The sequence below is a fragment of the Muntiacus reevesi genome, chromosome 3 (assembly GCF_963930625.1).
Source record: "Muntiacus reevesi chromosome 3, mMunRee1.1, whole genome shotgun sequence".
Lineage (NCBI taxonomy): Eukaryota > Metazoa > Chordata > Mammalia > Artiodactyla > Cervidae > Muntiacus > Muntiacus reevesi.
Window position 1 is genome coordinate 165517903 of NC_089251.1, and position 18460 is coordinate 165536362.

General features: G+C 45.0%; 1 protein-coding gene across 2 annotated transcripts in view; it reads right to left on the reverse strand.

Annotated features, from left to right (window-relative positions):
- Positions 1-18460, reverse strand: part of ZDHHC14 (zinc finger DHHC-type palmitoyltransferase 14) — a 279591-nt gene that overhangs the window by 114908 nt on the left and 146223 nt on the right. For both annotated transcript variants that reach the window (XM_065931061.1, XM_065931062.1), the window contains one exon: positions 3848-4008. In XM_065931061.1, the coding sequence (XP_065787133.1) occupies positions 3848-4008 (161 nt within the window). The remainder of the gene's footprint in view (positions 1-3847; positions 4009-18460) is intronic.

The window sequence follows — 18460 nt, forward strand, 5'->3', positions numbered from 1 at the left end:
TTCCAAATCTCGTGTTTTGCTTCTTTAGAGAGCACGAAATAAATGTGCTAAGATCTCATTGAAACATCATCTTATTTTTCACAGCCAAGTGATAATATGGGAGGAATCCTTATAAAGCATTAGACTAGCTCTGCTGTTTATTTCCATCACAAAGCAGGTCGCATTTTATGAGAATCTATGTTTGTGGAAGGTGACGAGAGATCCGAGTGGGGAAAGAGGAGAATTTTTCTTAAAAGATTCTAGCATTTAATGAGCCAATCCTCACAGGCTATGGGTTCTGATTCCCATGTTAAGGGGCTTCCCAGGTAGCGCTAGTGATAAAGAACCTGCCTGCCAATTCAGGGGACATAAGGGACACAAGTTTGATCCCTGGGTCAGAAAGATTCCCTGGAGAAGGGAATGGCAACCCACTCCAGTATTCTTGTCTCGAAAATTCCATGGACAGAGGAGCCTGGCAGGCTACAGTTCATGGGGTCACAAAGAGTCAGACACGACAGAGCAATTCACATTTAACATTTCCACGTTAAAGTTAAGAATATGGTAGCGTGAGGTTTAAAATGTGTACGACTGGCCTAAAGTCACACAACCAGAGGATGGGAGCGCCTTCTTCCTTCTCTTCCATCCTCCTCCTCTCTCCCTTCCTCTCTCCTTCCTTTTTATTTTAGACAGCCTTATTGCAGTATAAGCTGCCTTACATAACTGTTGTCTATCGCAAGTGTACAATACAATAATCATTAGTCAATTTATTAGATTATGCAACCATCACCACAATCCGGTTTTGGACCATTTTCATGACACAGAGGTGACTTAGCACGCATACTAAGCATACTTGCTATGTGTTTGTTTGTTGTTGTTTTTTTTCAGATTTTTTATTTCTTGAGGTTTTTTTTTTTTTTGGTTAACTGTGGCTTTCTAAGAATTTATCCATTCATCTAAATTGTCTAAATTTGTAGCATAAAATCAAAATCCTCTTAATTTTTGTAGGTTTGATGGTGACACCTCTGCTTTTTATTCCTAATTTTGGTAATTCGTAACTTCTCTCTTTCTCTTTGTCTTCTTTTTGGAGTGAGGAGTCGGGGGAGTATAGCTGAAGTTTTGTCAATTTTGTTAATCTTCTCAAAGGACTAATTTTGGGGCTTACTGATTTTCTCTGTTGTTTTGCGTGTTCTATTTCACTGATTTCCACTCTCATCTTTACCATTTCCTTCCTACTAATTGCTTTGAGTTTAGTTTGCTCTGCGTTCCCTAGTTCTTAAGGTGAAAGCTTCAGTTTCTAGGTTTTTTCCATGCATGCATGCTAAGTCACCTCAAGTGTGTCCAACTCTTTGTGACCCCATTGACTGTAACCCACTAAGCTCCTCTGTCCATGGGATTCTCCAGGCAAGGCTACTGGAATGGGTTGTCATTTCCTCCTCCGTGGGATCTTTCCAACCCGGGGATTGAACCCAAGTCTCTTACATCTCCTGCTCTGGCAGGAGGGTTCTTTACCACTAGCTCCACCTGGAAATTCACATGCTCCACTACGAATCAAGTCAGCCCCTCGGACAAGGACGCCACAGGGCGCGTGGTGTCCACATGGAGCTTCCTTCAGAACGCAGGCTGGGGATGACAGTGGTCCCAGAGAGATTGCTGAAGACTCCCACCGTTCTGCCCCAAAGTTCATCAGTTTCTCATGAATAACTGCTCCTTAATACAGCTGGATTCCAGAAACACACAGACTGTTTCTGACTACCATGTCTCATCTTATCTATAATGTTTCATCTAACTGCCTTTGGGGAAGGACATATCGGGCTACTAGTTTCTGCCACTCCAAAGCCCTGTCTCTAAAGCTCCTTCTCTCTCCTTCACAGGAAACAAAATCTGGTTTCACCTCTCACACAATCTGTGTCTCCGGGGGGAAGGGGCGTGGGGGCGGAGCTGGGTTTTAAAAATGGCTGATATTGAAAAGTATGTTGAAAAATACTGCTCTGAGGTTATCAACTTTAAGAAAATGAAACAAGAAGAAAACTGCATTTTAATGAGTCACTTAACTTCTTCACTATTAATAATGGAAACTCAATGCCTCTTAGAATCTGCATTTATAATAGAGAATTTTGATGGCACTCTTTATTATCAGCTTTGTAAGAAAGGCAAAAAAAAAAATCCTAATCTTGCTGATTCTTCAGATGCTCGCAGCACTAATGGGGAGGTGGGAGAGAAAACAGGATCACAGCAGGAAAATGCTTAATGGCCAGTGTGGGAGCTGGGCTCTTTGCCTACTGCACCAGTAGGAGATTTAAGCTCATGCAGAAGTGATGCGGGCCTAGACTATGCACTGTCTACATGCTCCAACCTATTCTGAAGGAAACTGGGCCCTGGCCTCTCTCCCTTCCTTATGACACGAACTAAAGAACTGGGACTGAGATCCAAGGGGCCTGGGTTGAAGGGTCTGGCTCTGCTATCTTCTTCCATCTAACCCCTTGGGGTTTTGTTTTCTTATTTGTAAAATGGGTGTAATAATAAAGTCTTCCTCACAAAATTGCTGGGATGTGATCAAATTCAATGATCATCAAGAGTGGCCTTTACAAATTATTGATGAGCTATATAAATGCAGCCTCTTGATGAGGGTGAAAAAGGAGAGTGAAAATGCTGGCCTGAAATTCAACATTAAAACAACTAAGATCATGGCATCCACTCCCATCACTTCATGGCAAATATTAATAGAAGTGGAAAAAGAGGAAGCAGTGACAGATTATATCTTCTTGGGCTCCAAAGGCTTTACGCCACAGATTATTGCCCTGTATTTAAATCTCAACATGTGGCGGCTAAGAAAGAGATTGTCTCCCCACCTCCCTACCTCAGGACACAAGAAGGCTGCAGCCCAGCAGACGACTCACACACACTCCCATTATTGACCCCTTTACTACTCCCCTCCCCGGGATGAAGGATGAAGTCAGATGCTCAGAGAAGGACACGACTGTGCTTCAGCCTTTGGGGAATCGAACCAGAGCAGACGCTATTTTTCAAGACCCACACTTGTACCTCATTATACGGTGGAAAGTGAGGGTCTTTCAGCCGAGTGGGCTGGGGAGGGAAGCCCACTGGGAGAGAACTATTTCTGTCAAATGATTTTTCATACCTAAACTTCACATTCACACTGAGTCACCACAGTCCCCCAGCCAGCTTGTCAAATGACAACCACAGCAAAGCTACACATTCACAAAGGCAAACTTTTAAGAGCAAGCGGGAGCTCTCTTTTTAATTAAAAAAGAGATTTTAAGGGTTCTTTGTATGAGGGATAGGGATTGGGTTTTTTTTAATATCTTTAAAATGGACTGCTGTAAGTTTTTAATCCCATGCTTTCCAACATCTAAGGAAAAATAAAGCCATTCATCTCAATATATATCAGAAATATATTATCTTTGTCAAACCTTAATAAAGAAATGCTGGACCCTAGGCTAGATAAATAGGACAGAGTCTAAGGTGCAACCTTTCCTGATTGATATTTTAGAAGGCAGAGGAAAGAGCAGCCACCAAGAACCACAGCTTTCACAACAGCGCCTTCTGCAGGCTCCTTCTCAGAGCGGACTCAGACACCTGGATTTCAGAGAGCTCGGCTGGCGGCGGCCTGCCTGCAGGTACCACCAGCCCACCTCCAGCGCACCGGTCCCTCGACCTTACCTCCAACCACTTTCCATCCCACCTCCTACTCAGGTCATCCTCGGGCCAAGTGAATGAAGAAACATCGGGACTCCTCCCCAGGGACTCAGCCCTTCCTCCATGGGCTCCTTGCCTGTCCTCCCACACTGGGCCTGAGCACAGGTGGGCAGTGACCACAGACAGGCTAAGGGCGGACCTTCAGGGTTACCTATTTGCCTTTCCAGGTCGGCGGCTTCATCAGGCGTGGCTCGCGGAAGGACGCCGGGGTCACTGAAGCTGGTGCGTAGCAGGGTCCCCATCACAAAGAAGAACAAAATGCCACCGACCACCGGGATGGCGGGGGTGATTTTCACTGCTAGGTACGGGCAGCTGCCAGCAGGTGGGGGAAGGCAGGAGGAGAGGGGAGAAAGAAAGGAAATACAATGTCAGTATCCAACAGCAAGCAGTCTGTGTTTTCCAAGAACCTACAGGCTTTTTTTTTTTTGGAGAAGCAAAATTGATTTCCATTAAAAATTCATCTGTGTTAAACATCTACATTTGGGGAGGTCTGCAGTTCTCTCTCGTGGACAGCTTAACCCTCCCTTCTCAGCTAAGATAACCCTCAGCTACTGGGAAAGACACTGGCAGAAAAATGAAAATAATCCTGCTTGTATAATCGATGCAAGATGCACAGAGCTTGCACCCTTTGTGTTGGAAACAAGGCACATGAATTACGTGATTCTCTACCCAGTCTTGGAGTCATATTAACACAGGAGACACTGGCTTAGAACAATTTTCATCAGACCCGGCCTTTCCTCCCTGGGTCAGGCAGCTCAGGGCACAGAACGCAGAGAACTGCAAGCCACCCTCAAAAGGCAAGGAAGTATTTTTTCAACATTTTGGACCTAATCTATCCAAAAGAGGTTAATGAGATATGGAAACATACTGGTGGACCAGTTTCCCAAAAGGACTAAAAGGATATAGGCAGATAGAAAGCTATGACCAACCTAGACAGCTTATTAAAAGCAGAGACATTACTTTGCCAACAAAAGTCCATTTAGTCAAAGCTATGGTTTTTCCAGTAGTCATGTATGGATGTGAGTTGGACTATAAAGAAAGCTGAGCACCAAAGAATTGACGCTTTTGAACTGTGGTGTTGGAGAAGACTCTTGAGAGCCCCTTGGACTGCAAGGAGATCCAACAAGTCCATCCTAAAGGAAATCGGTCCTGAATATTCATTGGGAGGACTGATGCTGAAGCTGAAACTTCAGCGAGAAGAACTGACTCACTGGAAAAGACTCTGATGCTCGGGAAAATTGAAGTTGGGAGGAGAAGGGGATGACAGAGGATGAGATGGTTGGTGGCATCACCAACTCGATGGACATGAGTTTGAGTAAACTCCGGGAGATGGTGAAGGACAGGGAAGCCTGGCGTGCTGCAGTCCAACACAACTGAGTGAAAGAACTGAACTGAACATGCACTTCCAGAAGACGACGAGCTACCAGCGGATAAACACAGCCCAAGCTGACTCTTGAACCCCCTTCACTGTCCCCAGCGAATGCACTGACACGCAGTAGGGTCTTGATGAGTCAGGGCGAGGTGCCCTTGCGACAGACGGACGTCTGTGCCAGCCGGCTCCGGGGACCCAGGATCCAGATCCAGTCATTGCCCCTTGATTCCGCAGAGGTGGTGAGAGGCAGAGGGAAGACCAGCCTGGTGCCTGGAGCCCAGTGAAGGATGAGCCCCGCAGGGACCACGGTCAGTCTGTTGTTTCCACATTTAGGAACACCGTGGGCATCAAGGAACACCTCACGGACTCAGAGTCATAACACCCCGACAAAGGGTTACAAAGTGCCTCCTAGATGGTCTGCCTCACCAGGGGAGGCTCTTCAGACACTCAACCCCAAACAAAGAGAGGGAGCTGGAAGAGAAAGGGTTGGAAAGCTTTGCTTGAGAGATGAGCAGGGGGCTCAGTCCTGGGGGGACTGTCATGAAATGACCATCTTCCCTCAGAGATTAAATATAGTGACAATCATTTAATACTGCACTGAATCCTTCACATGGGACTGCAGTCCAGCTCTGGGATATGGTGCAGTGTTGTGGGCTACAGAAATAAACCTGTTCCCAGGGCACGTCCATTATGTCAAATGGAGCACGTGCGGACTCTGACACGGAGCGTCTGTGAAGAGCTGGTGATAAATATCAATTGCTGCAAGGCTATTGATTAAATCTCTGACTGTGATGTCAATCAAGTTAATAGCAAGGAACTCAGACTCTAAAGATCATTAAAAAGCATTTGTGTCATAAAATATGGCAGTATCTTTGTTCCTCTTATTGTCATATAAAAAGCCACCTAAAGTTGTATTAAGCCTTGAAAATGTGCTAGTGTATCACAATCAGAAATCAACACCGTTCAGGGAGGGGAGTTTGGGGGAGAATGGATACATGTACATGCATGGCTGACTCCCTTCACTGCTCACCTGAAACTATCACAAGATTGTTAATTGGCTTTCCAGTAATATAAAATAAAAGGATTTTTTTAGAAAAGAAATAAACACAGTCCGTTACTGAAGGCATTAAAACTGACCCTGATACTAATACATTTTGGTTTATATAGATTAGTCAAAATTATTTTTAGTCCAAAAGAATCTACTCTAGGTGTACCTCTTTTTTTTTTTAAATAAAATGGTTAGAAAAATGGTCAATTGTGTCAAGAGAAGTTTTCTAGAATTTAAATTCAGAATTCAAGAGATGGATGGCTGTTGGAAGAAGAGCAGAGAATACAACAGGCCAACTTCCCCTCTTTCTCATTATTCATGAGTTTGAATAAGAAGCAGCTGGAACAGTTGTCAGCAGCTGCACCCGGGTCATAGCTGGACAACGTGACCTGGACAACCAGTCCACAGGATGGGACCCACCTTGAGTGTTTAGGGATGGAGTTTATTTAGCTCCATTGACCTCTCCAAGGATGGAGACTTGAGTGCTGTTGGAACCCTCCCGTGAAGGAGATTTAGTGGCTCTTCAGTGTTTTTGTTTTTCCCTTTTGGTTCTGAAATGTAACTTGGTTGACCTCAGAGGTTGCCTGCTCATAGTCATAAAGGTTTGCCTTCCCAGAGCAAGATGTCATTAATCAGTAAGTTAAGTCAAAGTCAAAATGTTAGTTGCTCAGTAGTGTCCGACTCTTTGCCATGGACTGTAGCCTCCTCTGTCCATGGGATTCTCCAGGCCAGAATACTGGAGTGGGTTGCCATTTCCTCCTCCAGAGGCTCTCCCCAACCCAGGGATCGAACCTGGGTGGCCTACACCGCAGGTAGATTTTTTACCGCTGAGCCACCAGGGAAGCCCTGTTAATGAGTAAGCCATGTCCTAAATGAACTGAACTGAAATGGTTTCTCGTTGTCCCAAGCACACTGTATGTAGGGCCAACCACCCACATCTCCAGGTTGATGACTCTGGAGGCCTCCTATCATCTCCACCTTCCCAGACAGGGGCCCGTGACCCAACCCTGGTATCTGGAGCACCCCCACCGCCATCTCATCTTAATTAAAGCCTCCCCAACTTTCAAGTTTCCATGTCACATCCTGGTGACAAGATTTTTTGGCTCACCCCCAAGCAAAAGAGCTGGTTTCTTTTTCTAAACTTCCCTAGTATCTTTGTTTGCTTCTCTTGATGGTTCTTGTGGCTGTTTGTGGACATGCCTCATGAACTTCAGTGGATGGAAGTCCCGAGGGTGAGACTGGGCCCTGGTCAGCGTGTGTCCTTCATAGCACCAGGAGTGATGCCTCACGTAGGGTAGGTATTTGATAAGTATTTGTTGAGTAGTTGAATGAATGGGACCTAGTCACTGAATTTTACAGTAACAGAGAAAACTGCAGGGAAGTCAAGTCAGCCATACTGTCAAGATCACAATGTACCCTGTGTCCAGAACTTGATTCTCTATCTTCTAAGCTTGTTAGAAGCTCCTTCAAACGGGTGCTAAGGATCTGTCCTGTCTAGGATGCTCCTGCCAATGAGAAAAGGCAAGACTGTACCTGAGCTGAGTGTGTGCAACACTCTCTAAAGTTCTAGCAGATGAAGCACCATATGTTGGTAGCAGGCACTCTGTAAGAGTGGCCTGTATATCAAAGGACAATGTTCAGTTACTCACTGAAGTCTTGGGTATGGCTTTGTAGAAAAGAATCCAGATCCCCAAGCAAACAAGGAGATCAGGGCTACATTGAGACCTTCAAGCTGCCGCTCAGAAAAAGCCAAGAGCATCTGCAGTCCTGCTGGTGAAGACTCAGGAAGAGGCCCAGCTCAGGATGGCAATCACCAAACCCCCAGGAGGGGCCAAGACTGATGGGAAAATCTCACAGCCACTGGCATGACCTAATAGCTGAAGTGCTGCAAGTGGGCAAAGAAAATTCTTAACTTGAGCTCAGACAACTTGAAAACGGCTCCTTCACATTTCTGAGCAACCGCGGCTGGGCTCTCCAACTCTGAGAGCCATCTGTGATGAGGAAGACGCCTTCCCCCGAGGGCCTGGATCGGATACAAGATGAGGGTGCAGCTGCCAAAGATATAAACACCAAATGGAGTCCTCTCTCTCAGTCTGAAGAATTGTGACCTACATACAACCCAGGGCCGGGTGGGTAACCAGCTACAAGCATCTTTGTCTTCATATAGCTCAATGAGAAAGTGGCAGGAGGGAAAGAAAAGAATCTGAAAGCATGCATTTTCATAACATAAAAGAGATGAGTTAATTTAGCACCAGACAAAACAAAGGCTATCATGATGAAAAGTTTGTGTAATAATCCTGCTCCTATGATATACGTCAGTGAGCTGTTTCCCTTTAGATATGATGATTAAATATCTACTACAAACTGTCAACTCACTCTACATCAGAGGTAAAGAAAGGGCCTTCCAGGTAATAATTAGACCATATAGCACTGCCAAAAGATTACAGGGAATTTTTTTCAGTTCTAATAGCAATCTTCTCAAATCTTTAAGAAAAAGAATTACTTGTATTTTGATGGCTATACATGAACAATAGAGCCATTTTCTAGGTGCTTTGTTATCTGAGACTATGCAATTAATGTGTTCCCTAGTGGCTCAGATGGTAAAGAATCTGCCTGCAATGCAGGAGACCTGGGTTTGATCCCTGGGTAGGGAAGATGCCCTAGAAAAGGGCACGGCAACCCACTCCAGTATTCTTGCCTGGAGAATCCCACAGATAGAGGAGACTGGCGGGCTACAGTCCATAGGGTCGCGGAGAGTTCAACATGACTGAGGCAACTTAGCATACATGACAAAATTATTTTACCATCAAACAGATACTGACCTTTCCAGAATCAACACTCTCATTAATTCTATATTTCTATTTAGAGAATGACTCTCAGGTTAAAATTTACTGGTGGTTAAAATTGATACTTTGTGTTAAAATCCTGGAACTAAACTAAAGTCTTAAAACATTTCACATAGAAAATCTGGAGTTCATTATTGGGTGTTTAGGGCTCTCTGTTTCCTCATAGGACATTCTTTGGGAGATTAGCCTTACTTGAAAACAAAAATAAAACAAAATGAAACCATATTAACAATATGTAACAGAGACATTAAGATCATGTGGCCTTTGGAATAAAGAAAATCTTTTGCAATTGATAATAGATGTAGAATCTACCTGTCAATGTGAATGACCCTTTGAAACACGGGAAGGTGAGCAGAAAGACATAATAAACATGTAATATTAACAATATTACATAACAGTAACAACAAAAAAGTAGAGAATCTTTTCTTATAGCAAAACAATTTGAGTCATCTTTTAATATTTTGCTGGCAAATGGATACGCAAACAACAAAAAAATTCCCATTAACTGTAGCTCATGACCCCTGACTACAACACGACCTACGTTTGACATTTTTGTTCTGTCCTGTACATATGAAAGCATAAACATAAGAATAACTATTCTTTATACACAGAAATGAGGCACGTAATTAAAATTGATATCAAGGAGGGCGTGGCCTTGCTTTATTGACGCACTCTAATGAAGGAAGTCTCCATATTTCAGAAATCACAAAGTTCAGCTATTATTTTAAATGTCAGACTTTTGACTGCAATGCATTTCAGTAATAAACAGCTAAGGCAAATGATCATAAAATGAAATAATCTGAGCCAATGACTCACATGTCTGAAATAATAACAGAGTAGCATTATGAGGGTAGTAATAAAAATGATCTTTTCCCTTTTCATATGAGTCACTCTAAAATAAACGTATTTTTCATTTATAGGCAGGGACATAAACACCATTACTTTTATGATTTGTTCCTTAATCACATATTTAGAAATAAATGTAGCACTACAGGGCAAAGATAAGCACATTAGTTGGAGACAAATAGAGAAAAGAAGAGGGTTCAGAAATAACATCCATTCACAACCCGAGAATGGAAAAACAGAAATGATTTTATACAGTGCAAAAGACCCTGATGCTGGGAAAGATTGAAGTCAAAAGGAGAAGGGGATGGCCAAGGATGATATGGTTAGATAGCATCCCTGACTTAATGGACATGAGTTTGAGCAAACTCTGGGAGATAGTGGAGGACAGAGGAGCCTGGCCTGCTGCAGTCCATGGGGTCTCAAGAGTCAGTTAAGACTGAAAAACAACAACCCCCTTCAAGACACCCCACGGCTGCACCCAATGTTTGAAGGCCCCTTCTTACCAACTGCACGTAGTGATGAATCTACCAATGCTATATGAAGCAGGGAGTTGAAATAAATGGACGCAGGACCAAAGGGAAAAAATAGAACCCAAAGAGATTGGAAGGGAAAGCGTAAACCCAGAGAGGAAGAATGGGGAGAGGAGAACTCCAGGCAGAAATGTGAGGATGGCTCCCGGTGTCATCAGAGACTCGTGGATCATCTTTATACTAGGCTGCATCTACCTTCTCATCAGGAGCAGCAGCTTCCACGCTCATTAAGGGAAGAGGTGGTAAAGCTCTCTCTCCCAAGGAAAGGACAGTCGCTAAGGACTCTGCTTTCTCCCCAAGCCTCCAGGCCACATGTGGTTCCAATAGGCAAGGTCTGTACAGCACAATCTCGCCTGAAGCCTGTGAAGCCCGTGTGACAAAAGCAGTGTCATTATTCTTAATTCAGGGCCTCGCAGACCACCTGGACAGTTCTAGTTATAGACAGAGAACCCAGGGGAGCCCTAGTTTAAAAATACAGGCTTCAAATCCCAGTGTGTAAACAGCCCCCTTTCCCCATCTACTATTGAGAATGTACAAGGGATGGTTAGCGAAAATTGTGGCGTTTCAAACTTTTTTGGTTAAATGATTTTGCATTTGGTTCAAAATTCTGGGAAGCCAAAGGCTTCTGGCGCGTGTGTGGATGACAGGGAGGAACGTCAGTATCTCTCTGTCCCCAAACTGGTTCTTTAATGACCTCACGGGATCACTTAGGCACGGCAACCATACATCCACTAGAGTCCTCACTCACGTGGTTGTGTCTTTTTCAGAGGGAATATGTCCATAGTAACGCTATCATCTTGTTTTCAGTGCCTCCCAGAACCCAAAAGAAATCAGCAAGCCAGGAACTTCCCTGGTGGTCCAGAGATTCGGAATCTGCCTGCTGATTCAGGGGACACAGGTTCAACACCCTCACACTTTTCCCCGTGGAAAACAGGGTCATACTTTAGGATATATTCTTCCAGTTATGAATATAAATATATGCTTGAAACAAAAATAGGATCGTCCCGAGTCTACTTCCTATTATCCTGTGTTTTCAGTTCACTCAACAGATATTTATTCAGAGACTATGTGCTGGACCCAACTCCAGGCAACCACAGGTTACATCTTTGGGCTTTCTCTAGTTGCGGCGAGCAGGGGCTACTCTCTAGCTGCGGTGTGCGGGCTCCTCACTGCAGTGGCTTCTCTTGTGGCCAAGAAATGAAAATTTCCTAATCAAACATGGCTTGTTTTTGCAGTGGAAGAATGTATGATTAAAAGCAAGCGTATAGGGCTTCCCTAGTGGCTCAGAGGTTAAAAAAATCTGCCTGCCAATGCGGAGACACGGGTTCGATTTCTGATCCGAGAAGATCCCATCTGCTGTGAATCAACCAAGCTGTGTGCATCACGACTATTGAGCCTGTGCTCTAGAGGCCGGGAGGCACAACTACTGAGGCCACATGCTGCAACTACTGAAGCCCGTGGCCCTAAAGCCTGTGCCCCAAAACAAGAGAAGCCACTGCACCAGGAAGCCTGAGCATTGCAACAGAGAGTAGCCCCCACTCGCCGCAACTAGAGAAAAGTCCTTGTAGCAATGAAGACCCAAGGCAACCAAAAAATTAAAAAAAAAAAGAAAAGTAAGTGTAACTCACAGAACTGAAAAAGAAGGGAAGGACTGACAAAATATTAAAATCTATCTGTGACTTTTTAAAAACCAATGATCAATAAAAAAGATGCTCGACAATAAGGCATGGTCTGGGTTAGATCAAAGCCTCAAAAGGCTAAAGTCCCTGATTTCTGCAGGTTGCCTCTTGTCAGATCGGCGTATTGTGAGGTATGGGGTATCATCTATTCAAGAATATGAAACTCAAGGTACCTCCCATCTCAGCCCTAGTCTGTAGGCAGTTTCTTACAGGAGTGTGACTGCGAAGTTCTTCCACCATCCTTGTAGATTTCTACCTTACCCTGCACATGTACAGATTAAAGGAAGAGACACTGCACCCTGGTGTTCCAATGTTGCAGGAACAAGAAGAAAAACGACCTCAAAGATGCAGTTGAGAGAAGCCTGAAGGGCAGGAACATAGGCATCAGTCGCAGGTGCCCAGCAAACCCTCTGCAGATCCAGAGCTTCAGACTCAGCGAAGGCTTTTCCCTTTCTCTTTCCTTGGGTCGGGGGTGGGTTCGAGGGGAGCAGGAAGAGGAAGGGGGCCTTAGGGATGAAAAGCTAAGCAAATTCAACCCCTGAACACTGGCAATGTACTTGGTGTTGAATCCAAAGGCTGGATATCACAGTTATAAGCATTGTTGGGGAACGGATAATTCAACATAGGAACATTTTCAACTAAATTCAAATTAGTGTAATCATCATGTGTTCCAGGAAACCTATGTGGGATGAAGAAGCCCTGTCCTTTTTTGAGCCTGCATGGTGAACATCAGAGAGCCTTCTCCTCCTGTCCTGAGACCCTCAGGGCATCAGGCATCCTCCTGGGATGTGGCCCAGGGATGCCTTGGATGCGATGCTGTGGGTACCACTCGGCGTATCATTGCTGTTTGTGCAGCCTGTTTTCTCCTCCCTCCTACTAGGTGCTATTCCCAGGGCTTCAGCTCTGAGTAGCTCCACCCCTAGGGCATCAGTCACCCTCCCAGGTTTGGTAAAGCAGAGAGTAAGGTTTTATACATTCCTGAGGCCTCTGCCATGACTATGACGCTGGGCCAAGTCCTCTTCCTCCAGTGTCCAGAAGTTACTGCTCTGGAAAAGTGGTCTTGGGTGTTATAAAGAGGTACTAACTCAGAATACGTTGGCCTTTGCATGAGTTTTGGAAAGTTTCTAAAGATGTGTGCGTGTGTGCCACGTTGCTTTAGCCGTGTCCGACTCTTTGAGACCCCATGGACTGTAGCCCGCCAGGTTCCTCTGTCCATGGGATTCTTCAGGCAAGAATTCTAGAGTGGGTTGCCATGTCCTCCTCCAGGGGACCCTCCTGACCCAAGGATTGAACCCGGGTCTCTTATGACTCCTGCATTAGCAGACAGATTCTTTACCACTAGCGCCACTGGGGAAGCTAGCTACAAAGAAAGAGAGTATTTATGTTTGGCAGAAATGTTGATGTTTGGCAGAAACCAACACAATTCTGTAAAGCAATTATCCTTCAATTAAAAAACAAATTAATTCAAAAAAAGATAGGAAGCAAGTACCATGGATACTGTGGGTATCCCATGTCCCTGAGTATTATTCTTCCCTTCACTCAGTCCCTTCACACATTTTTATTGAGGACCTACTACACACCAACATTCTGGACCGAATGTCAGGAATGGATACAGATCAAGACAAGAGCCCTGATCTCAAGCTGCTCTCCAGTAAGAGGGACAGACTCCAAATGAGTTAACCACAAACAAAACAGCAAGTTAGGTGAGAGATAAACAGAGAACACCAGGGAAAGTGAAGGGGACCAGTTCAGTGGGCCTGGGTGGAATCAGAGAAGGCTTTCTGGATGGGGTGTTGATGGCTAAGTAGGAGTTAGATCACCAAAGAGGAAGAACATCAACAAGGACACGGAGCCCCCAAAGCCTTCACTGTCTTTATAGTTTCCAGGCCTTCCACGGGCCTCCCTAGTGGCTCCGCTGTAGAGAATCCACCCCACAATACAGGAGGTACAAGAGACACAGGCTTGATCTCCGGGTCGGTAGGATTCCCAGGAGCAGGAAATGGCAACCCATTCTAGCCTGAAAAATTCCATGCATAGAGGAGCCTGGTGGGCTATAGTCCATGGGGTCCCAAAGAGTCAGACACGATCAAGTACGAAGCAATTGAATTGAAAATGGCTGACTGACAAGGAGTGAGATGAAGCCTTCTCAGAGCTGCCCAGACTGGACCCCATTGCAGGGGCAACCCCGCAGGAGGGGTCTTTGCAGGTTGTTTACCCACTGCTGTATCCCCAGACCCCACACACTTGCTGCTGCAGAGTAGTCACTCTGGAAACATTTGCTGAGTTGAATTTGATATAATCATCACAGCAGACCCGAGAGACCTGGATCCATGCTGTGGGTAGTGAACTGCAAGGCAATCTATAGCAAAGATTGCTGTTTGGTTGAAAAGTTAAAGAAATCTTACATGGAGACGAGCAGGCACTCATTTCCTTGTGTTCCCACTCCTCCTCTGCTAAAGCTCTCTTCACCCAGATGTCATGGTTAATTTCCCCCCGTCACCGGAACAGAAAGAGGGCACCTTCCTCCTTTTGCAAAGGAAGATGAATTACCAAGTAAATCTTCCTTTTTAATATTTGCCTAAGGTTGCAGAGGAACCAAAGAGTGGTTTTTAACATACCCATCATCACAAACCTCTTAGAAGCAGATAATAGAGGATAAATACAGGTTAGAAGCAGCCAACCATTTAGACAGAGATGCGTGTGAGCTTGGATGGTTAAGCTATTTCACTCATAAACTCAAAAAACAATGCCATTTTCAACGGCAGAGAAACCATAATTTGAAAAATAGTATATAATACTTCTATAAAATGGAAATACGGTTCTTCTGACTGGAGAAGCAAAATGCTGCATATGCAGCATTAAGGAAAAAAAGTTTTCTTTTTCCCCCAAAGAAGAGAAATGAACACAAAATAAGGTGAACATATTAACAATGCCATGAACCTTTTGACACCAAGTTGGGAGCCATCAGGTAGAGACAGCTTTAGCAGCGCATGCTTAGTAGGAGAGAGAGCAACGTGAAGTTCACTGGGAGTTTTTGGATACGGGGTTGCTAATGGGGGCTTCGAGTTTCTTCTTCCCCTGGTCTAAAGGGGCAGCACTTCATGTTCATTAACAGACAATGCCTGTTTCCCCACCAAAACTCTGCCTGCAGTATTGACTATGCTCCTTTGTTAAAAAAAAAAAAAAAATGCTTTTGCACCAAAAAAAAAAAAAAAAAAGGCAAGTCTCTTCCCCAGTGGTGGGGAGGACTCCCACCATGTAATTATCCTCCCATCAGAAGACAAGGTCGGAACAGACAGATACAGTTGGAAGAACCACTCTTGCTAGACACACAGATGTGGTCACACAGGTTTTACAGTAACAGGCAGCCGGACAGGGAGACTGCAGGGAGAGGATGAAAATTTACCTTTTTTGATCAAGTACCTACACTTCAAAAAGCTTCACTTTAAATTCCATGTACACTCTACAAAAAAGACTCTGACGTTGGTGTTACTGAGACCACTTTACAGATGAGGAAACCAAGCCCTAAGAGGATCACCAATGTTACTGAGGAGACCCAGCTAGGAGCATCCCAGGCGGTGCAGTGGTAGAGAGTCCGCCCGTCAATGGAGGAGACACAGGTTCGATCCCTGGGTCAGGAAGATCCCCTGGAGAAGGGAATAGCAACCCACTCCAATATTCTTGCCTGGAGAATTCCATGGTCAGAGGATCCTGGCTGGCTACAGTCCATGGGGTCGCAAAGAATTGGACACTACTGAGCACACACACACACAACTGAAGTTTCAGAACCAGCATTCAAATCAGATGTCACTGTCTTTAAATCCTGTGCGTAACAGTCCATCATCTCAATTAACCCCCAGTGAGGTCTGTATCTCTGATTTGTACCCTCCACATTTTCTTGGTAGTGAAAGTGTTAGTCACTCAGCCGTGTCCGACTCTTTGCAACCTTGTGGACTGTAACCTACCAGGCTCCTGTGTCCATGAGATTCTCCAGGCAAGAATACTGGAGTGGGTTGCCATTCCCTTCTCCAGGGGATCTTCCCGACCCAGGGATTGAACTCAGGTCTCCTGCATTGCAGGTGGATTCTTTACCATCTGAGCCAGAAGGGAATACAGTTTTTAAAAGATTCTTTCTTTTTATAATGATCCTAGTTACCCTCATTCTATATAATTAAGATACCTAGAAAACCTGAAACTTGATTCAGCTGGAAGGTGCCCTGCCCAGTTTGGGGTGAATGGAGGCTCAGGAGTCATGGGCAACGGTACCGCTCAGTGATGGATTATAAGCAGATGGGCAGGAACGGAAACGATGCGCTGTCCTGCCAAAGACAGCTACGCACAGGATCCTGACTGCTGTGAGCAGAGGATAGAGCCCCGATACGTGGGGCGTGAGCTGTGGGAAGTGGCCACTCCGTCCAAGGAAAGGTGTGGGCGGCTGTGAGGGGCGTGGAGCCAGGGCCACTAATGTGCAAGTCACAAGGGCAGGGGCCACAGGCCACCTTTTGGTTTCTGCACCTCCAGGCACTCGCAGGGTCCTACACGGCTCAGGACCCTCCCTGAGCTTCAGTGAAACTAATGAGGGACTAATACCTTTAGTGCCCCAAGGTGAAGAACGTTCCTTTGGGCTCTGCTTCCTGATTCCAGTTGCTAAATAACCAGCTCCATAGTTTCTACACAGACCAGAGCTCGTGTTCCCGGAGTCCCTGTTAATCAAGCTTTGACAGCAAATGCTTAAAACTGTTCTGGCTATTTCAAAATACCCTTATGCCACACAGAGATAGTACTAGTTAGTTTTGCTTCAATATTGTGCAAAATTGTGGATTGTGCATGGATATAATGGATATATCCATTCCATATAATGCGGGGGGGGGGGGTGGATTCTGATGGATATAATGCTAAAACTAAATTTTCATTTATCAAAAAAAGAGAATCTTCCTAAAATCATCAGGTTATGCTCAAAAAGTAACTTGCTTCCTGTGAGAAGAGGGTGGGGTACAGAAAGCCCAAAGCCCCCCACTTACAAGAAGCCCAGTGTGGAACTGAACATACTTAGACATGTACTCCTGTCAAGACAGTGAGACAGAGGACCTCAGAAGAATACAGGTGGCAGGTGCAACACCTGAAAGTCTAAGTCCCATGATACACTTTTTCTGAAACTCTTTGAACTCACTGGAAAAAAAAAACAGAAAAATATCATGTTGTTGTTGGCCAGTTAATGCCTTAACCACCCATCCATCTAATTGTGCCTTTCCAATCATATTCTTTTTTTTTTCCCAATTATTTTTATTAGTTGGAGGCTAATTACTTTACAATATTGTAGTGGGTTTTGCCAAACATTGACATGAATCAGCCATGGATTTACATGTATTCCCCATCCTGATCCCCCCTCCCACCTCCCTCCCCATCCCATCCCTCTGGGTCATCCCAGTGCACCAGCCCCGAGCACTTGTCTCCTGCATCCAACCTGGGCTGGCGATCTGTTTCACACTTGATAATATACATGTTTCGATGCTGTTCTCTCAGATCATCCCACCCTCGCCTTCTCCCATAGAGTCCAAAAGTCTGTTCTATACATCTGTGTCTCTTTTTCCAGTCATATTCTTTTGGGGTTAAACTTTTGTATTGTCTCTTGTTTTCTTTTAAGCCACGCACTTCTGAGATAAAAATCTTTTCAGTTCATTTTAAAATAGAACAGGTTCCTGAGGAATGCCCGGGGGCAAACAAGACTATTAGTTAATTTTTTAAAAGAGGGGGGTCAAAAGGCAGAAAGAAGTTCTTTAGTTCTGGGGGAAATCGTGGAAACAACCTTCAGGGAGACGGCGGAGACACATCTGGGAAAAGTGTATTTAATAAGAGAATCTCCAACAGGGATTCAGGCAAAGGAAACCATGCCTGGCTCTCCTGATGGAATTTTTGGAAGATGTTTACTGTCATGAACAGTACAATAAATTAAGTGACGGCGCCCGCATTCCTTGAGTTTTTTTTTTGCCCAGCAGATGGCAAAGCTGGAGGGTCAACCGGGGAGCCAGAAAGTGAGGCAAGGGGGAGGGGAAAAGATCAGAAGCCAACGTCTCCCACTGGACCAGGTCCTCATTCATCCAGACTTTGGGCCCTACATCGTCCAGGGGGGTTAAACTTGTCAGTAGGATTAGCGGAGCCTCCTCTTCTTCCCTGAGTGGATGGTGAGTGGCTACACTGAGCTAGATGCAAGGATTTTAATGTGGTCTAAATATAATGGCAGGCTGTGCCAAGATGCTGTGTTCTCGAATAGGATGTCTGGGATGAAACTAGGCAAACAGGTAAAGTGAGCCAAGGAATCTCAGTTGAGGCTGTTCTGCCAACGAGCTGATAGCTCAGCCCCTCCTGGGTGGGGGGAGCGGGGTGGGGGTCAGGAGGACCGCGGGTCTGGGAGGAGGTGGGGGCCCCGGGCAGCTGCCCTGGTG